Source organism: Mauremys mutica, chromosome 1 (assembly GCF_020497125.1).
Source record: "Mauremys mutica isolate MM-2020 ecotype Southern chromosome 1, ASM2049712v1, whole genome shotgun sequence".
Lineage (NCBI taxonomy): Eukaryota > Metazoa > Chordata > Testudines > Geoemydidae > Mauremys > Mauremys mutica.
The window spans coordinates 373,060,796-373,082,738 of NC_059072.1; the positions used below are offsets into that span (position 1 = coordinate 373,060,796).

The following is a 21,943-nucleotide window of genomic DNA, read 5'->3' on the forward strand; positions in this document are numbered from 1 at the left end:
AAATCCTTCTAGTCATGGGGGATGTTCCTGGAGCAGAACTCTGTTAAAAATCCTGCCCCTGAAAGGGGACTCCGGGACTGCAGAAGTGACAGACTGCTGGGGAAAGAAGTTTTTACTCCACATGGGGCGAGGGCTAGGACAGCAGAGAACTAAGGAATTGCAAACATTAGAAAACTGGTAGCTGGATCTGGCCCGCCCACTCACCCAAAGCTTGGGCCAGGGTCAGGCCAGGATGATGGGAACCTTCCCTGGCTGCGCTAGTTACATGGGGAGAGGTTACGTTCTGACACTTCACTTAGCTCTGAACCCAGCACGGAGAGGAGAGAAATGCCGCAGAAGTGGCCAGGGAAAGGACGTGAGCTGCACCTCCCCTGGGAGTGACTGTATAGGAAAGCAGCCCCTTCGGGGCTCCCCCATCCCCCCAGTCCAGGCTCTGTAACTGCTGTTAGTGTGTAATACTACGTACATGTAAGGGGAAGGGGACTGTTGCCCCCTTACTAACATTCAGTGGGGGTGTTTTGGTTGTTAGCTCCCAGCAGTAAAAGGGGAGGGGTCGATGGGAAATCAGGACCCTGAGACACTCCCCAGGAACAATGGGGGAGCGGCCAGTGCTCCCGCTCAGCTTGATTGACAGGGTGAGCAAGTTAATGAGGGAGTCAGGAGCCGGGGGGACGTGGCCTCCATGAGAGCTGGAATTGCCTGGGTCAGACAGAGCGGGGCAGAGCTAAGGAAAGAGCAGGGGGCCAAGCTGAGCTGGGGAGCAGAGCTGTGCCGGGCAGAGGGGCCAGAAAAGCAGCCTAGGGAGCAGGTCAGAGCTGGGAGGAGAGTCACAGATGCAGCCGACAGAGCAGACCTATCCTGGGAGCAGAGCTGCAGCCACAGAGCCAGACACAGCCCAGGAAGAGCAGATCCTGTGTTGGGAGCAAAGCTGAGGCCACGGAGCCAGACACAGCCCAGGAAGAGCAGATCCTGTGCTGGGAGCAGAGCTGCAGCCACAGAGCCAGACACAGCCCAGGGAGAGCAGATCCTGTGCTGGGAGCAGAGCTGCAGCCACAGAGCCAGACACAGCCCAGGGAGAGCAGATCCTGTGCTGGGAGCAGAGCTGCAGCCACAGAGCCAGACACAGCCCAGGGAGAGCAGACCCTGTGCTGGGAGCAGAGCTGCAGCCACAGAGCCAGACACAGCCCAGGGAGAGCAGATCCTGTGCTGGGAGCAGAGCTGCAGCCACAGAGCCAGCGGGGCCAGAGAAGCAGCCCAGGGGGATGGAGGCAGAGCAGCAGTGTCATAGGTTTCACTCCCACTCTGAACTTTAGGCTACAGATGTGGGGACCTGCATGTGAACCTGCTAAGCTTAATTTCCAGTTTAGATCTGGTTTTGCTGCCACCATCCAAATGTTTGTGTCATCTGGAAAACTCTGTCTTCCCCATCAAAACCTTCCCCTCCCTGGGTAGCCTTGAGAGACTCCTCCACCAATTCACTGGTGAACAGTGATCCAAACCCCTTGCATCTTAAAACAAGGAGGAATTACTCCTTTCCCCTCCCTTCCCCCCCAATCCCTGGTGAGTCCAGATCCAATCCCCTTGGATCTAAAACACAGGGAAAAAAATCAATCAGGTTCTTAAAAAGAAGGCTTTTAATTAAAGAAAACAAAGGTAAAAGAGGAAAAAACACCTCTGGGAGACAGCATACAAGCTGATGTCACAGACAACAGATTTAAAACACAGGATGTTCCCCTGGGCAAAAACCTCAGTACACACAAGAATACCCAAATTTGATTATTCCCCTAATTGCACAAAGACATGTTACAAAAGAAAATAAACATAAACCTATTTATTCCTCTCTAAAACTTACTACTCTGATAAGAGGCTGGTTCCTTGATCTTTTTCACTCCGGCTGAAACTGACTCTAAACCAGGGGTCTCAAACTCAAATGACCCCGAGGGCCGCATGAGGACGAGTGCATTGGCCCGAGGGCCGCATCACTGACACGCCCCCTTGCTGCCCCTGGCCCCACCCCCAATCCACCCCTTCCATGAGGCTCCGCCCCTGCCCTGTCTCTTCTCCACCTCCTCCCCTAAGTGCGCGGCTCCCCGCTCCTCCCCCCTCCCTCCTGGAAAGTGCTAAGCACCACCAACAGCTGTTTGGCGGCTTGGCGGCGGGAAGCGCCAGGAGCCCTCTGATTCCCAGCCGCTGCGGGCAGCTCGGAGCCTTCTGATTCCCAGCCGCGGCTGGGAGTTAAAGGGCTCTGGGCTCCCCGCCGCGGCGGGCAGCTCGGAGCCTGCCGGGGCTGGGAGTTAAAGGGCTCTGGGCTCCCCGCCGCGGCGGGCAGCTCGGAGCCTTCTGATTCCCAGCCGCCGCGGGCAGCTCGGAGCCTTCTGATTCCCAGCCGCGGCTGGGAGTTAAAAGGCTCTGGGCTCCCCGCCGCCGCGGGCAGCTCGGAGCCTTCTGATTCCCAGCCGCGGCTGGGAGTTAAAAGGCTCTGGGCTCCCCGCCGCCGCGGGCAGCTCGGAGCCTTCCGATTCCCAGCCGCGGCTGGGAGTTAGAAGGCTCTGGGCTACCCGCCGCGGCGGGCAGCTCGGAGCCTTCCGATTCCCAGCCGCGGCTGGGAGTTAAAAGGCTCTGGGCTCCCCGCCGCGGCGGGCAGCTCGGAGCCTTCCGATTCCCAGCCGCGGCTGGGAGTTAAAAGGCTCTGGGCTCCCCGCCACCGCGGGCAGCTCGGAGCCTGCCGCGGCTGGGAGTTAAAAGGCTCTGGGCTCCCCGCCGCCGCGGGCAGCTCGGAGCCTTCTGATTCCCAGCCGCGGCTGGGAGTTAAAAGGCTCTGGGCTCCCCGCCGCCGCGGGCAGCTCGGAGCCTTCCGATTCCCAGCCGCGGCTGGGTGTTAAAAGGCTCTGGGCTCCCCGTCGCGGCGGGCAGCTCGGAGCCTTCCGATTCCCAGCCGCGGCTGGGAGTTAAAAGGCTCTGGGCTCCCCGCCGCGGCGGGCAGCTCGGAGCCTTCCGATTCCCAGCCGCGGCTGGGAGTTAAAAGGCTCTGGGCTCCCCGCCGCGGCGGGCAGCTCGGAGCCTTCCGATTCCCAGCCGCGGCTGGGAGTTAAAAGGCTCTGGGCTCCCCGCCGCGGCGGGCAGCTCGGAGCCTTCCGATTCCCAGCCGCGGCTGGGAGTTAAAAGGCTCTGGGCTCCCCGCCGCGGCGGGCAGCTCGGAGCCTTCCGATTCCCAGCCGCGGCTGGGAGTTAAAAGGCTCTGGGCTCCCCACTCTAGAGCCGGCCCTGGTGGGGGAGCTCCGCGGGCCGCAGGGAAGAGCTCCGCGGGCCGCATGCGGCCCGCGGGCCGCGTGTTTGAGACCCCTGCTCTAAACAAAGGAAACTTCCCTCCTTCCTTTTGAAACATCTTGTTCCCCCATTGGTTCCTCTGGTCAGGTGTCAGCTAGGCTCGGTGAACTTCTTAACCCTTTATAGGTAAAAGAGGCATTAACCCTTAACTATCTGTTTATGACAAGCAGCATCCGTGCTAAGACTGAGTGGAGCTGAGGCTGGAGCTGGAGACAGGTGTGGTGAGAAACTGGGGCCAGCTGGCGGGGGACCCTGGGCAAAGGCCCAGTGCAGAAAGACACCCCTAGCCCAGGGTCCTTGCAGGTCAGGCTGGGAGAGGGATATTAACCCAACGCGGGAGGAGGGGGGGCACTGACACTGGGAAGAAGGGTTTCTACCACCCAAAGCCCTAGATGTGTGGCCACCACCATTTCAAGTGTCCAACCCAGAACATCCCTGCAGCACAGCCAGGGCCTGAGGAGGAGACCTGGGACCTACAACGAACAGACTGTGAACTGCCCTGATGTTCCAGAGACACTGTTTGTGATGTTCCCTACCACAGAGCAGGGTGATGTGTTTTCCTTTAAACTTTCGCATTTTTTCCTTATTCTTTTTTAAATTAATTGTTGATTAAATAACTTGTATTTACTTTAAATCAGTGGGTCATAGAATATCAGGGTTGGAAGGGACCTCAGGAGGTATCTAGTCCAACCCTCTGCTCAAAGCAGGACCAATCCCCAGACAGATTTTTTCCCCAAATCCCTAAATGGCCCCCTCAAAGATTGAACTCACACCTCTAAGCTTAGCAGGCTAATGCTCAAACCACTGAGCTGTCCCTCAGGGAAGTGACTAGTGCCGAAAGGCACTCTGTTCTAGGTGACCACAGCAGGGTTGGGGGTCGAGCCCCCCCAGGAGTCCTGGGCCCAGCCTTGTCGGGGTTACGAGGACTCTGCCAGACAGGACAGTGGAAGGGGAGTCCTCAAGGGCAGGGAGGCCTCTGAGTAAAGGAAGTGGGAGCGAGGACTCAGATCCTTTCGCTCGCCCACTTCACTGGGGTAGTGTAGAAGCCAGGAAAGTTCCCCCCAATGGCGGGACTATTCCTCCGCTTACATATACTGAAATGCTTGGAATATATATTGCATGCGGGGTCGCAGCCATGTCACTCTCAGGACATTAGAGAGACCAGCTGAGGGAGGTGATATCTTTTATTGGACCAACTTCTGTGGGTGGGAAAACTGTGGAAGACCAAAAACTTGTCCCTCTCACCAATCATCGCTCAGCCTGAGATTGTGACCTGAGATTGGGACTGGATGCCTTTCTAAAAACATACATGCTTGAGCTGAACAGAAGATAGAGGCTTAGTGCTGGGATCACTGAGTGAAGGTCGCGGGCCTGTGCCAGGCAGACGGTCAGATGAGATAGTCAGAAAGGTTCCTTCTGGCCTGGGAACCTGGGAAAGATTCTGAGAGGGGCGAGGAGCAGAAGACTAGGCATGCGAGGGTGCAAGGGGAAGGGGAGAGGGGTAACCATCTGGGAGTGAGAGGGCGTGTGCCGGGGACAGAGGAGCAGCCACCCTGTCTGTTTGGGTAGAAGCCCCTGGGCCATAGATGGTCTCTAGCTGCATGATGCACAATGAGGCCCTGATCTGGGCCAGGTCCGTGAAAATGACAAGTGATAACAATGTTCTAGGGCAGTGAAAAGCCAGCCCTGCGACTCAGGCTATCGTGGGTTTCCATATTGGAGGGTGACTCAGCTGTCTGGATCTTGGGCCCTGCTGACCCTGATGTCACCTGCACGGACCTTGCTCTCCAGCCGCTGACCGGTCCCATGGGCTTCAGGCTGGTTTGATGCCCAGGATGTGGAGCACCCTCTGCCGGAACCCCGGGGTTCTCACCCCGTAGATGATGGGGTTCATCATGGGAGGAAAGAGCAGGTACATGTTGGCGATGAGGATGTGAACATGGGGAGCCACGTGGCCGAAGCGATGGGAGAGGAAGGAGAAGAACGCAGGGATGTAAAACACCAGCATGACACAGATGTGGGAGCTGCAGGTGCTGAGGGACTTGCGCCGCGCCTCCTTGGAGGGGAGTCTTAAGATGGCCCAGAGAATCATCACGTAGGACAGGCCGATCAGCAGCAGGTCTAAGCCGCCAGTGAAAAATGCTACAACCAGACCATAGGCTGTCATGACTGTCGTGTCCACACAGGCCAGTTTCACCAGTGCCATGAACTCACAATAGGTGTGAGAAATGACATTGGTTCTGCAGTACGGGAGCCGCTGCAGCAGGAATGGGTGAGGACCCAGTAACAGGACTCCCCTCATCACAACACTCAGCCCTATCTTGGCTATGGTCCGACTGGTCAGGACGGCCGAGTGTCGCAGCGGGTTACAGATAGCGACGTAACAATCAAAGGCCATGGCCAGATAAACCCGGACTCCATGGTTGACAGTGAGTGAAGGAGGTACATCTGGGCCAGGCAGGCATTGGTGTGAATGGCTCGGTCCCTGAACCAGAAAATGCAGAGGGTTTTGGGCAGGGTGGTGGTGGAGACGACCAGGTCGGCGAGCGCCAGCATGGAAAGGAAAAGGTACATGGGCTCGTGGAGGCTCAGCTCGGTCTTAATAACAGCCAGGAGGAGGCTGTTCCCTAGGAGGGACAGAATGTAGACGGAGCAGAAGGGGATGGAGATCCAGACGTGCGCCGCCTCCAGCCCCGGGATGCCGAGGAGGATGAAGGTGGAGGGGTAGGGCATGGTCCAGTTGGAAGCTGCCATGGTGGGGCTGGTTAGGTCTGTTCTGTTCCATGGCACGGCTGCTTCCAGCCCCTGTGGCTAGGCACACACCAGAACGATGATTGCAGGGCTCCCTGCACAGAATGAAGGAACGCAGTAGTCACCCCGTGCCTTCGGCATGTCCCCGTTATTGCCCCACCCATTCCAGGCCTGAGACTGCAACCTTGCGATTTACGGAGCACCCAAAACTACCTGACGAGCTCCTGCCCCAAACTGGCCCAATGAAATAGGACCCAGCTCTGAATGTAGAGGGGAAAGTCTGGTGAGCAAAGACTGAGGGGGGTGGGGAATGGGCTGCACCGCACCCCACCCCTCCCCTTTCCCATCAGCTGAAGTGACCGGCAGTGGAACAGCTGACCCTGACACTGGCAGTGTCACCATGAGGTTCAGCGTTAACTCCGGCGCTGCGTGGCATGGGGGAGTTCAGCCCCCTTACAGCCACTGTCTCAGGCTGTCTGCGGGGAGGGGGCCCATGAACCCAGCGAGCAGGCAGCTTCCTACAGACCGATCACATTGCTGCTCCTTCAGCACAGGCAGGGACTGTGTAGTCTGGGGAGCAGGGCTGTCCCACCCGCGGACTGGGGCTTGCACGTGCTACGGCCACCCCTGTGTTTAAACCCTTAGCCAGGGTGTGGATACCACAGAGAATCGGCTATGGATGCTCCCAGAGAGAGACCAGCCGCCATTGCAAATGGAGCATCATGTCTAACTGGGCTGACATGAGCCAGGGGATCCCGAACAGCCCCCCTCAGGCACCCTCTGCCCCCTGCGCCCTCCTGTGGTGATCTAGGGAGCCGTCTCCCCCACACCCTCTGGGGGTGGGATCCTGGGGGGCGTGCACCGCTCTCTGTGTTACCACGTGGAGCTCACATTCAACGCTCAGCTCAGCTCAAGAGCCCTCCCAGGGCTGGCTGCAGCCTGCAGCTCCTCTAGCGGAGGAGGCCTGGCCTGGGAAGCTGGTCCAGCTCCGAGCACAGAGACAGATGCTCTTGGATCTCTCCCTGCCTGTTGGACATTTGCACTGGGTTTTGGGGCACTGCCCTCTCCCCACTGGGGCTATTCACGTTCTCTTTACGCTCCTGTGAGCAAGACTCATCAGGGGAGCTCAGGCAGAAAAGTATAATCACTCCCATCCCTCCCGCAGCAGGAAGGCAGGCAGGGAATGGTCCGGGCAGCTGAGTCCCACTCCCCCGGCCAGGCCACTGCTGATGTTCCTGGCTCTGATCTGTCCCAGCACCGGTGAGGAGTGTGGTCACCATGACTACGCGGACTAGTGAGGACACTAGCTAATGCAAAGGGCACCTTCCCTTGTCTGTCCCCTTGTCCTCCGTGACTCTCCCCCTGCATCTCCCCTGGATCTGTTCAGCTCCATCTCTTGGGTCTGTCACAGTCCCGGCTTGGAGCTCTCTGGGCAGGGACCGTTTGGGCGTTGCTCTCCTGCACGGCACCCTGGGCAATGGGGCCGGCTGCCCAGCGCAGTAACAGCAACAAGCAGCCCTGGCGCCCTCACTCCCAGTGGGAAATTCCCAGCTGCCCACACACCAAGCGTCAGCACTCAACAAGCGCCTGGGGATCAGAGCGGGGGTATCAGAGGGGGCGATCCCCTGCACGACCGGCTCTTCTACCCTCACTGACCCAGCCGCCTGCTCCAGCACGCTGCGCTCGTGCAACCACGGCTTCGTACCAAACCCATCCTTGAACTGGCCTGATCTCACTGCCTCCCCGCTCCCCGCCACGCTCCACCAAGATCCTGGGGCCAGACGTTAAGGTTAAATAAATTCAACCCTGAAGTAAAATGCAAGTACCTAGCAGTGAGTGAGGGTGGTTAGACACTGCACAGCTCACTTAGAGCGGCGGCGGGTGGGTTTAGAGTCTTTCAGATTAGAATTGATATATTTTTTAATGAAATTTAAAAACCAGATGCTTTAATTCAGTATCTGGGAGTAATTCCGTGGCCCTGTTTGTGTGTGTGTGTTGCGGGGGGAGGTTGTGGGGATCCCCTGGAACTTGTGAGGCCCCCTGTTCATCCCGTCCCTCCCTGGGCCGTGGGGAGAACAGGAAGGCCTGTGTGGCATTAAGACAGCAGCTGTACTCAAATCTCAGGATTTAGGGCTTCAGCTGGTTGCCTGCTTGGGGCCAGGAAGGGGTTCCCCCTCCCAGTACCCCCAACAATTTGCAAGATGTATTGTGGGCTTTTCTATACCTCCCTCTGAAACAGCAGGGATTGGCCACAACTGGAGAAGGGACACTGGATGGGGCGGACCAGTGTCCTAGGCTGGAACAGATAATCCCTTTTCTTAGATGCCTGGCTGGTGGGTCTGGTCATGTGCTCAACATTTAATGCCTTGCCAGATTTGGGATCAGGAAGGAATTTCTCCCAGGTCAGATTGGCAGGGACCTGGGACTTTTTCCCTTCCTCTGCAGCCTGGGGTGTGGGTTGCCTGCTGGGAACACCCGGGCATGTCTCACCCGACCAATCCCCTGCCATTTGAAGGGCCTCTGGCATGGGGTGGGGGGGCTTGGTCCCTCCTGTTCTCTGCCTGCGGACACAGCAGCATAGTCTCCCGAGGACTGAAATGTTTTGGTCTAACTCAGCGGTTCTCAAACTGTGGGCTGTGATCCCAAAGTGGGTCACAAACCCATTTTTATATGGTCGCCACGGCTGGCTGAGACTTGCTGGAGCTCGGGGCTAAAGCCTGATCTCCACCACCCGCGGCCAAAGCCGAAGCCCGAGGGATTCAGCCCTGGATGGCAGGGCTCAGGTTGCAGGCCCCCTGGCTGGGGCTGAAGCGAGGGCTCGGGCATTGGCTTCCCACCTGGGGCAGTGGGAATCAGGGGGTCTGCCCTGCCGGGGTCAGGAAGTGACTGTTGTTGTCAGAAGGGGGTTGTGGTATAATAACGTTGGAGAACCCCAGTCTAACTGAAGTCCTTGGTTCAGGAGAGGGGTAAGCGGGCACAATTCTCTGGCTTGTCCGTGCCAGGGTCAGACTGGATGGACTAATGCTGGAGAAGTATGTAATTTTGCCAGTTTTGGTTAGATGTATTCCTGGAGATTTCATCTCATGGCATAATTTTAATTAAAAATAATCTTTAATTCCTGGAGACTCCAGGCCAATTCTGGAGGGTTGGCAACCTCAGCCCCATGGAGGAGTTTAGCTAAGCAGAAGCAGGGCACGGGGGCTGCTCCCAGCCCTTCCTGCATGTAGGGGTGAGCGGCCGCTCGAGCCAGGTGGGAGCCGGAGGCAGCAAACAGGGGCGCTGGCATTATGGGAGGAGGGAGAGGAAAATAAAAAGCTCCCGTTGCTTAGACCAACTTTCCAGACGTGATTCTCAGCACTGGCTCCCCGACCCTGAGCCGGCTCCTCTCTGAGCTCCCCTGGCCTGGGACCTGCCTCAGCTCTGTGCTTCCTCTGGGCTGTTATGTGGGGCAGGGGCTGCTGCCGAGGGCCATTTCTGGGCTCCAAAGCCCTGCACTCACCCAGCTCCTGCGCAGCAGAGAGGGGCTGCCAGGGCCAGCGGGAGGCAACCGGAGAGTCTCTGTGCTGTGCCGGAGGAGCGCTGGGCAGGGAGGTTTATAGCCATCGCTGTGGGGTCCCAGCAGGGTTTCTGCCTCACGTGGGGAGCTGCAGCTCAGCGGAGAGCGTGAGACTGAGAAACAGTCGCCTGCTTTTCCCTGTCCCTGAGCATACGGCACCCCACAGGGGCTGGGAGCGACATGCCAGGGGCATTGCAGATTGACACCAGTGTGAGAGCAGCATTGGCTCAGACAAGGCAGGGGGAATCGAGCGGGGTCCGGCTGTTCCCCAGCCCAGCGTGGAGTCTGGTGTATTTTCACTGTCATCACTGGCCGGAGCCCTTGCTTTGTTACTAACTCCGCAGCGAGAGACCCCGTCAGGAATCCTGGGCTCTGGCTCAGCTCGGGGAGGGGAGGGGAGGGGGGTCTCGTGCGGTACAACAGGAGGCAGATATATCTGGTGTCTCTATAAAAACATCAGAATGACCATATTGGGTAAGACCAATATCCAGCTTTAGCAGTAAACAGCAATTATGGGAGCTTCCCAAAGGGAGCTGAGAGCTCTTTTGCTCTGTGAGTCAGAGAGGACTGGGCTGTTCTTTGTGGGGTGTTTTTTTTTGTTGGTATATTTAAAAATTATAGTTGATTACTACGAAAACTAGGGATAATGCCCAGACCTCCATAGGGTCTGATACTGTGTAAGTGCCCAGGGTGGATGGGTAGATATTAGACAGACAGATCTGGAGAAAGATGACTGAGTGGAGACATGAAAAAGAGTTGGCCAAATTCACACAGTCAGAACCCAGGATTCCCAACTTCCCTGCTGCAACAACGGTCTCTCCATCAGTAACTGAGCACATGACAAGCGGGAAATGGACTCATGAAATAGTAGGGCCTGTTCATTGGGTGGGCGAGATGGACTTCAGCAGGGTGTAACCTGGAATTGGGGACCACCAACCCCTCCGGTGACAAGCTGCAATTCTCTCCAGGGCTTGCACTTACACAGCCAGGGACACACCCAGGTGTAGTTACATGAAAGAGACTCCGAGGTCTTTTTCTTAAGTGGAAACAGCTAATTTAGACCCCTTAATTTTATATGTATAGTTGGGATTATGTTTTCCAATGTGCGTTACTTTGCACTTATCACCATTGAATTTCATTTGCCAAATTGTTGCCCAGTCACCCAGGTTTGTGAGATCCTTTTGCAGCTCTTTGCAGTCTGCTTGGGATTCAACTATCTTGAGTAGTTTATATTATCTGCAAATCTTGCCACCTCACTGTTTAACACTTTATCTAGATCATTTATGAATATGTTGTATAGGACTGGTCCCAGTACAGACCCCTGGGGGACACCACTAGTTACCGCTCTCCATTCTGAAAATGACCATTTATTCCTACTCTTATTTTCTTCTCTTTTAACCGGTTACCAATCCATGAGAGCACCTTGGTTTACAAAAAATGGTGAACGGTACTTATGGTGGCAAAACTTGCAGATGATACAAAACTACTAAAGATAATTAAGTACAAAGCAGACGGCAAAGAGTTACGAAGGGATCTCAAAGAATTAGCTGTTACCACTCAAGAAAGAGATCTGGAGTCATTGTGGATAGTTCTTTGAAAACATCCATTCAGTGTGCAGCGGCAGTCAAAAAAACAAAGAGAATGTTGGGAATCATTAAGAAAGGGATAGATAATAAGACAGAAAATATCATATTGACTCTCTATGTAATCCATTACACCCACACCTTGAATACTGAGTGCAGATGTGGTCACCCAATCTCAAAAAAGATATATTGGAATTGGAAAAGGTTCATAAAAGGTCGAGAAAAAAAAATCTTAGGGCATGCAACAGGTGCTGTAGGAGGAGAGATTAATAAGACTGGGACTTTTCAGCTTGGAAAAGAGATGACTAAGGGGGGATATGATAGAGGTCTATAAGATCATGACTGGTGTGGAGAAAGTAAATAAAGATGTGTTATTTACTCCTCAGAACACAAGAACTAGGGCTCACCAATTTAAATTAATGGGTGGCATGTTTAAAACCAAAAAAAAAGGAAGTATTTCTTCACACAAAGCACAGTCAACCTGTGGAACTCCTTGCAGAGGATGTCATAAACACCAAGACACAGGGTTAAAAAATAATTAGGTACGTTCAAGGAGTATAGCTCCTTCAATGGCTATTAGCCAGGATGGGCAGAGATGGTGTCCCTAGCCTCTGTTTGCCAGAAGCTAGGAATGAGCGACCAGGAATGGATTGCATATTCATTACCCGTTCATTCCTTCTGAGTCACCTGCCTTTGGCTGTTACCCAGGGTTCTTTCAACCCTATGCTCTTGGTGACTTTTACTCTGTGCAAGCTGGTGTCAGGAAATAAATCAGGGGAGACGCGGCCGTCCGAACGATCGATGGTTGGCACAAACAGAACAACACAAGACTGCTCGCACTTAAAGTTAAATTTTACTAGTCTCATGCACTTACACACATCTGCAAGAAGATTAGTAGAACACCCCCAACCCTTGATAATTATTGAAGCTGAATGTGGTTCTTGAGTGGCACTGCAGTAGCCTTCCAGTGGCCAAATCTTTTGTCTGCCAGTGGGGACCACGAGATGCATCCAGAGGGAGAGTTCCTGAAGTGCCTCTCCTGAGGAGTCCGACTACCTCCAACTCAGTTTCAACCCTCAAGCAAGAGGTTGCCTTCTGATTATTGATTATCCAGGTGTGATGTGTTTTTCCAGAGTTTGCAGACTTGAGAGCCTGACAGACACATTCCTGCTCTTCTAAAATGCATGTGTAACGATGCTGTCCTTGATGGGACACTTCTGAGAATATCAATTCAGGACAAATTGCTCAGAGCAGGGCAGTTACAGGCCAAGGCTGGGGTTCTTCCACCTCTAAGGCAAACCAAACCAGCCAGACAGGGAGGACTTTGTTTTTAGTCCACTGGCTAACTACAAGTCACACAAGCAATTCCCTTAGAGACTCCAGTCTCCCAGTATCCCCACCAGTGCCACTCGTCCTGGGGATGAACGGCTATGAAAACCAATCACCCAGTAAAAGGACAAAAGGTTCCCCCAATCCCAAAGGACCAAGCCCCAAACCCAGGTCAATATACACATCAGATCTTACACACAAATCACACTTTTGCCAGTCCTTTACAATCTAAAATCTAAAGGTTTATTCATAAAAGGAAAAAGATATCGATGAGAGCTAGAATTGGATAAATGGAATCAGTTACATACAGTAATGGCAAAGTTCTTGGTTCAGGCTTTTAGCAGTAATGGAATAAACTGCAGGCTCAAATCAAGTCTCTGGAAGGCATTCACAGCCGGGATTGATCATTCAGTCCTTTGTTCAGAGCTTCAGTTTGTAGCAAAGTCCCTGCAGAGGTGAGAAGCAGGATTGAAGACAAGATGGAGGAGATACTGCAGCCTTTTATATCCTCTGCCTTGTGGCTTATGCTTCCTTTGTCTCAAATACAAGCTACCCAGCACATGGCATGGAAAAAACCTTAGAGTTCTGTCCATAGGCAGGTCCCTGCATGCCTTGCTGAGTCACAAGGTGTGTAGCCAGCAGATTGTGGGAGGAACCATTCAAGGTAATGGTCCATTAAGAAACACAATAGGCCTTAGAAACAATGAGGAGTCCGGTGGCACCTTACAGACAAACAGATTTACTTGGGCATAAGCTTTCATGGGTAAAAAAACACACTTTTTCATATGCATGGAGTGAAAAGTACAGGTACAGACAGAAATATACTGGCACATGAAGAGAAGGGAGTTACCTCACAAGTGGAGAACCAGTGTTGACAGGGCCAATTCAGTCAGGGTGGATGTGGTCCACTCCCAATGACTGATGAGGAGGTGTCAATACCAAGAGAGGGAAATTTGCGTTTGTAGTGAGCCAGTCACTCCCAGTCCCTGTTCAAGCCCAAATTGACGGTGTTAAGTTTGCAAGTGAATTGTAGCTCTGCAGTTTCTCTTTGAAGTCTGTTTTTAAAGTTTTTTTATTATTATTTTATTTTTGTTGTTGAAGGATGACTACTTGTAAATCTTTTATTGACTGTGCAGGGAGATTGAAGTGTTCTCCTACTGGCTTTTGTATGTTATCATTCCTGATGTTTGATTTGTGTCCATTTATTCTTTGCCTATATCTGTAACTTTCACTCCATGCCTCTGAAGAACTGAAGTTTTTTACCCACGAAAGCTTATGCCGAGATAAATCTGTTAGTCTGCCACCAGACTCCTTGTTGTTTTTGTGGAAACAGACCAATATGGCTACCCCCTGATAATATATCTTAGAAGAGGCTTATCCCCACCTGATGGACTTTCCTGTGAACCTTCCAGCCAGGAAATGCTGTTATAACTCATTGAACCATGCAAATGCATGTGACCAGCTTATGCGACACTGGACACAACCTTGTTCCTGTACTTTTCCAATAACTTTGCTGCAAGCTTTCACTTAAAAAATGTTTGGGACAATGAAGTTCCCTCCACATGGCAGAAGATATAACAGGGGGAAGCGACATCGTCACTTGGTCTCATTCCCCCCACAACTCAACACCTGGAAACACCTTAGGAAGTGAACTGGGGATGTGGTCCTAGGTTGAAGGGTAGAAACCCTGTGTACAGAAGACTGGTGAATTGTTTGTACCATCAGGGTGAGACACTGCTTGATTCAAATCCTAGCCAGTGTATAAAACTTAGATTATGATTGCATTTATTTCTTAGGTAACCATCCTTAATCTGTTATATATATATATATAATATATATATATATATATAATATATATATATATATATATATATATATATATATATATATATATATATATATATATATATATATATATTTTACCTAAACCAGTGTGGTGTTTGAAATGCTCAGGAACAGCGGCTGGTGCATTGTCCTCTCCACATTGAGGGAGGGGCAGACTGGGAAATAAACTTTTACTGGTCAGGCTTTTGGCCAGGGCAAGATGATACAGCTCTTGGGTCCTAGGTTGGGGAGATGTGGGGAGCTGGCTGGATCCTCTCTATTGTTAGTTCATGGCTGGCTAGTGAAAGGTTTCAGGTACCTGCAGCTGGGTATGTCCCTGGCTGTGTGTATGGCTGAGTAAGTGCAAGACCTGAGGTTGCAGCTTGTCACAGCCTCACAGTGTGAGAGGGAACAGAGATTGGTATGCCAGAGAGCTTAGTGGTATTTCAGTTCCAGGGTGCATCCCTGGGAAGTCAGTCACACTCAGACAATGAAGAGACCCTTCTAGACTGCGAGTCCATTTCCCTTTTATTATGCACTCAGTTACTGACAGGGAGACGTGGTTACATCAGGGAAGTCAGGACTCCTGGTTTCTGTGTAACCTTGGCCAAATCAGATAACCCCGGACCTCAGTTTACCTATCTGTATAATTGGGATATGTTCATAGTGACTTTCCTTTGCTAGGTGTTTGGAACTCCTTCAATGAAAGATGCTGCACAGTCTGATGATAAGTATCGGAGGGGTAGTCATGTTAGTCTGGATGTGTAGAAGCAGCAAAGAATCCTGTGGCACCTTATAGACTAACAGACGTATTGGAGCATGAGCTTTCGTGGGCGAATACCCACTTCGTCGGATGATAATTACTGATGAGAATTACAGATCTCTGATCCCTTAGCTACAGCCCAATGTGTTTACAGAAAGTGTTTGTGTCTCTCCTCAGTCATCTTTCTCCAGATATGCTTGTCTAATATCTACCCAGCCATCCTGGGCATTTACAGGGCCTCAGAACCTAGGGAGACCTAATTTTATTACTAATAAACCATAATTTAAAAATATACACAAATACACAGAGCAGCCAATTCCTCTCTGACTCAGCACAGAGCCCACAACAGGCCTGTCTCCAGCTTGTTTTTTTCTCAGATGCCCGCATCTTCCCTCGAGGCTGAGCGAACCCCACAGGGATTGCACAGAGCTGTATTATAAATGGTGCACGCCTCTGTCAGCTCTCAGTGTGGGATGCTGCTGCAGATGCTGGGCTGAGAGAGGCGTGGGACATGGCTACCTGAGGGGGATTCCCAGGGAAGACGCTTCCATCTCAGAATTCACAGGTACCGTCTCTTGCTGCTCAACAAACCCAGTGCTACGTGGGCATGATGAGATAGAGAATAGGTCTGTGGTCCTTTCCGCTCTGCACAGCTGTTAGACATCCCAGGACCCTTTGCACAGGTGATGAGTTTGCTCCAGTGTCATGTATCAAAATGTCCCCCTTTGCTAGTCCCCCTGCCCCCAGGAAAGGGACTTCAGCCCTGAGGTGGCTGCATTTCAGTTGCACAGTGGATCCCTCACAATGAAAGGTGATAGGAGATGTACAATAAAAGGCCAAATTCTGAGGCCCTGGCCCATATTTTGTTCAATTCCCCTCAGAGAGCCAGCTGTGTGCTAGTGCATAGATACTGTCACCTCCCCACTTGGTTGTTAACAGGGGAGAAGGGGGCTGTTACCTGACTTTTATCTGCTGGAAAGCCTGGCGATGTTAGTTAAGGCTCCTCCCTGGAACAATTATAAGAATTTTTCAGCATGGGCAAGACATCTCTCCTAGCTTCATTCAAGAAGTTGTTCAAATTCTTATGTCTGAAACTTTCAAAAAATAATTCAGCCTGATGCCAACACCCAGTGTGGGGAATTTCTGTCCAAATGCTTAAAAATTGGCAAACTTATAAGCAACTGAAAATGAAGTGTTCTAATGGAAGGTATCAGACAGCCTTAACTAACGGCGGGGCCAGCAGCACCACCTACAATGAGCAATCCATGTGTGAATCCCATGCAGCTAAGCTCTTTGCTACAATAACATATGTGGCAAGGACTTCCACTGGCCAAATATGTATTACGTAAATAATTTTCTTTTATTAGTGTTATATGTTCAGACTTACAATAAAATTGAATGTTCCCTTGTTCGTATGTTATGAGACACATTAAATATAAATGCCTGACCTACTTTCCTCATCGATAGATTCATAGAGTTTAAGACTTAAATGGACCAATAAATCATCCAGTGTGACCTCCTGTATCGAACAAACCATAAAATTTCACCTATTTACCCCCGTATTGAGCTCCATAACTTGTGTTTGACTATGGCCCGGTCTGCACTACGATTTCACATCAGTTACAGGGTGAGAAGGCACTGCAAGTGTCAGCTACTCTAGCCGCCTCCCAAGGGGCAGAATTTGTTCCATCTGAACTATTCAAGAGAGATGATTATCCAGCCTCCTTTTGACATCCTCCTTTGAAGGAGTTTCATAACCTCCTGAGGCATCTGTCCCATTGTCCTCCTCTTCTTGCAGTTAGGAAGTTTTTCCTGAGATTTAGTCTAAATCTGCTATGCTGTAGTTTGAACTCAGTGCTTCTTGTCCTGCCCTGTGTGGCAAGAGAGAACAAGTTTTCTCCAGCTTTTTTATGGCAGCTTTTCATGTATTTGAAGACCACTACCATGCCCCCACTTAATCTCCTCTTTTCCAAACTAAAGGTGCCTAGTTCCTTCAGCCTTTGTCATATGGCTTCCTTCTCAAGTATCTGAAGACTGTTGGCATGTCCGCCTCTCAATCTTCTACATTCAGTATTTTCTCTTATAGCTTCTGTTCTGCTCCTTGGATCATCTTTGTCTCTCACCTCTGGATTCTTTTCAGTTTCTCTATATACCCTCAGTGTAAACTATTTGGTCCTTATTTTCAGCTGGAATTGTCTATTTTCATCTTCCAGCGCTTGGATCTTGCTTTGCCTTTCTCTGCTAGATTAAAGACCCCACTATTACTATTTAAGATAAATAAATAAAGCTCTTTAAGTCTCTCTCACACTCTGTCATTTTCTCCAGCCCTGAATCATTTATGTGGCTTTTTGCTCCACCCACTTCAATTTTTCAACATCCTTTTTTAAATGTGGACCCCGGGACTGGACACAGTGAGTTTCACCAATGCCATGTGCAGAGGTAAAATCCTTCCTCTGCTCCAACTCACCAACCCCCTGTTTATGCATCCAAGGATCACATCATCCCTTTTGGCCACAGCATCGCACTGGGAGCTCACAATGATTAGGTTATCCACAGTGAGCCCTAAATCGTTTTCATGGTCCCTGCCTTCCATACTACAGTGCCCCTGTCTATGGGTCTTGCCTGCATTCCCTGTTCCAAGAGGATCACTTTGCATCTGACTGTATTAAAATATTTTGTTTGCATGGCCCAGCTCACCAAACACTCTAGATCAATCAGTGTGCTGCCCTGGCCACTTCATTGTAACCGCTCTGCTGATGTTTGGATCATGCGCAAATTTTATCTGCGGTTATTTTATATTTGTTTCCAGATCATTGGTGAAAATATTGAATAACATTGGGCCAACAAGTGATCCCTGCAGAACCTCACTGGAAACAGCCACATTTGCTGACAACATCCCATTGACAACTGCTTTCTGAGTTCTGTCAGGTGACCAGATTTTATTTCATTTAATGTATGTGCTACTGAGATAGTAGGGAATTCATTTTTTTTATCTGAATGTTTTCCCTTACTTAGTCAAATGTCTCAGAGAAATCAAAGTCTATTACATCTGCACAGTTCCCTTGATCTACCAAATATGTACTCTAATTAAAGAATGAAATCAGGTTTATATGACAAGACAACTTCTCCATAAACCATGTTGTTGATTAGCATTAATTATATTGCTAGACTTTTTCTGAAGTAATCCCATGTCTGCTTTTCCATTTTTTCATAAAATTTCAATTGTTTAAAACTTTCCCTTTATATTTTTAATAGCTAACATTTAGCACAGTACTGTTCTGTATTTGCATTTTTTTTGGTTTGTTTTGGCTTAGCTGCTGCCTGATTTTGTACTTCTGGTTCCAAATGAGAAAAGTTGTTGATTGGTCAGTTCGTAACTCTGGTGTTTATAATTCTAAGGTTCTATGTAGATGATCTTTAATGTTCTCCTTGATTGCTGATGGAGAACATTAAAGTATGTCATCACCTCATGTGGCATGAGTGCATCATATTGCTTCTTTCCAAGTGCAGAACAAAAATATATATGAAATATATCTACCTTTTCTGCAACATTAACAAGTTTCCTTTCTCCCTCTAGAATTTTGCCTAAACCTTTTCCAGGATTTCTTTTGTTGTTAAAATGCTTAATAACATCCAAACACAGATTTTCCCTGATATCTTTAACGCCCTTTATCAATCATAACTTCCAATTTCTAGTTCTTGCTATCTATATTCCTGATTTTCCCCCATTTTTATATATTTTATATATTGCTTTTCCCCACCCCACAATAGCTGCCTTCACTTTGCCACTGGAGTGGATTTTTAGCCAAATTTGACCATATTCATGACTGTGGTATCATGGCTTTTTAGCTATTTAATCAAGTATCAGAGGGGTAGCTGTGGTAGTCTGGATCTGTAAAAAGCGACAAAGAGTCCTGTGGCACCTTACAGGCTAACAGACGTATTGGAGCATGAGCTTTCGGGGGCAAATACCCTCTTTGTCAGATGCATGTAGTGGAAATTTCCAGAGGCAGGTATAAATGTGCAGGCAAGAATCAGTCTAGAGATAACAAGGTTAGTTCTCTCAGGAAGGATGAGGCCAGTTTGCTCGATGTACATAGCAGAGGTGCATTGCTGGCATATAAAGGCGTATATTACATTGGTGGACGTGCAGGCGAATGAACCGCTGATGGTGTGGCTGATCTGGTTAGGTTCTGTCATGGTGCTGCTGGTGTAGATATGTGGGCAGAGTTGGCATCAAGGTTTGTTGCATGCACATATCTACACCAGCGACACCATGACAGGTTCTAACCAGATCAGCCACAACATCACCTGTTCATTCACCCGCACGTCCACCAATGTTATATATGTCATCATGTGCCAGAAATGCCCCTCTGCTATGTACATCGGCCAAACTGGCCTCATCTTCCCTGAGTGAACTAACCTTGTTATCTCTAGACTGATTCTTGCCTGCATATTTATACCTGCCCCTGGAAATTTCCGCTACTTGCATCTGACGAAGTGGGTATTCACCCCTGAAAGCTGATGCTCCAATACATCTGTTAGTCTATAAGGTGCCACCGGACTCTTTGCTGCTTTTTATAGCTATTTAATATACTCATCTTAAAGAACTCCCAAGTTTCATTCCCATTTTCTCTCTGAAAATTTCCTCACCCTCAGTTTTACTGATGATTTTCTCAGCTTTGGGGAATTAGCCTTTAGAAGCACTAAGTATCTCTAGATATTACTGGTTGGGAACTGTTCTCTCTCTGTCCATTTGAATGTAAAATGTTCCATTCTTTATTTTCGTCTCATCTATCATATGCCCCCTTATGTATCTCTTCTCTAAATGAAACAGTCCAAGCCTTTCCAGTCTTTCTACATATGGCAGCCTCTCCTAGTCTCATAGAGTTTCTTGGAAATCCCCTTTTTATTTACTACTAGGGGAGGGATAGCTCAGTGGTTTGAGCATTGGCTTGCTAAATTTCAAGGTTGTAAGTTCAATCTTTGAGAAGGCCATTTAGAAAACTGGGGTATAACAAAAAAAAGAAGTCTGGGAATTTGGCCTGATTTGAGTAGGGGGTTGGACTAGATGATCTCCTGAGGTCCCTTTCAACCCTCATATTCTATGATCCTTTATAGAGACTGGGTCACCATAAATGAACACATCCAAAGCAGTTTATTCTCCGTCCCATTATAAGACATATCCACCCTAGTGTTTCCTGTTGGTGCCTATTATCATTTCCCACACATGGAGCACCATAAAATATGGAATTTGCATAAGTAGGGTCATTTTTTCAGAATTAATTTCTCTGAATAACAAAAATGTCATTTTCAGTGTGTGAAGAGTGACCAATCTGTTTGTCCCATGAGAACAGCCTCCAGTAGCGCATGTAGTGTCTCATATTAGTATTGTCTCTCCATCCAGGCATTTGTACTGCGACCATCACCCTAGAGCCTGGGCACATACAGGAAGTCAGGGGAACGTACAGTACATGCAGGAGACACGGTTCTGCCTCAGAGTTGGACACCTTCTCCCCTACTTCATGTCAGATTCTAACACAACCGACTTCACCAACCCCTCCACCTTCATCCTGCTGGGCATTCCTGGCCTGGAGGCGGCCTATGTCTGGATCTCCATCCCCTTCTGCATCATGTACGTCATGGCCATCTTGGGGAACTCTTCCATCCTGTTCGTCGTGAAGAGGGAGCCGAGCCTCCATGAGCCCATGTTCTATTTCCTCTGCATGCTGGCCGTCACTGACCTGGTCATGTCCACGTCCATCCTGCCCAAAATGCTGAGCATCTTCTGGTTCAATTCCAGGGAGATCAATTTCAGTGCCTGTCTCACGCAGATGTACTTCATTCACTGCCTCTCAGCAATGGAATCTGGGATCTTTGTGGCCATGGCTTTGGATAGGTATGTAGCCATCTGCGATCCCCTGAGACATTCCACCATCCTGACAAACCCAATGGTGGCCAAAATAGGTCTCGCTGTGGTACTACGCAGCAGCATACTCGTACTACCCAATCCCTTCCTGGTGTGGCGGTGCCCCTATTACAGAACCAACATCATCCCCCACACCTACTGCGATCACATAGCTGTGGTCAAGCTGGCCTGTGCTGACATCAGTGCCAGTAATTACTATGGCCTGTCTTTGGCATTCTTCATCACAGGTCTGGATGTGTTTTTTATCGCTGTGTCCTATACTCACATTCTCAGGGTTCTCATAGGCCTCCCCACAAAGGACGCCCGGCTCAAGACTTTTGGGACCTGTGTCTCCCACCTCTGTGTCATCTTAGCCTTTTACATCCCCGCTCTATTCTCCATCCTGACACACCGATTTGGCCACAATGTGGCCCCACATTTCCATGTTCTCAGTGCCAACATGTACCTCCTGGTGCCCCCCATGCTAAATCCCATCATCTATGGGGTGAGGACCAAACAGATCCGGGACAGGCTGCACTGGATCTTTCCTCATAAAGGTACCTAAAGTTTTCTCCTGGTACTCTGGAGTGCAGAGCCCTTTTTCCTGAATCACTTACTGACAATAAGAACATAAGAATGGCCATACTGGGTCAGACCAAAGGTCCATCTAGCCAGTATCCTATTTCTAACAATGGCCAATGCCAGGTGCCCTAGATTGAATGAATAGAACAGGAAATAATTAAGTAATCCACTCCCTGCCGCTCATCCCCAGCTTCTGGCAAACAGAGGCTAGGGACGATGTCCCTGCCCATCCTGATTAAAAGCCATTGATGGACCTATCTGCCCCATTAATGTATATAGTTCTTGTTTTGAACCCTGTTATAGTTTTGGACTTCACAACA

At 50.1% G+C, this 21,943-nt stretch overlaps 1 protein-coding gene and 1 pseudogene across 1 annotated transcript; one reads left to right on the forward strand and one right to left on the reverse strand.

The window, feature by feature from the left end:
- Window positions 1-5,140: 5,140 nt before the first annotated feature.
- Window positions 5,141-6,081, reverse strand: LOC123361988 (annotated as a pseudogene).
- A 14,577-nt stretch (window positions 6,082-20,658) lies between these two features.
- Window positions 20,659-21,606, forward strand: LOC123363354 (olfactory receptor 52K2-like). Its single transcript, XM_045004222.1, has one exon. The coding sequence runs from the start codon at window positions 20,659-20,661 to the stop codon at window positions 21,604-21,606; it is 948 nt and encodes a 315-aa protein (XP_044860157.1).
- The last annotated feature ends 337 nt before the right edge of the window (window positions 21,607-21,943 follow it).

Excerpts from the sequence above, each read along its gene's own strand:
- LOC123363354 (XM_045004222.1), top strand. The coding sequence starts at position 20,659 with ATGTCAGATTCTAACACAACCGACTTCACCAACCCCTCCACCTTCATC.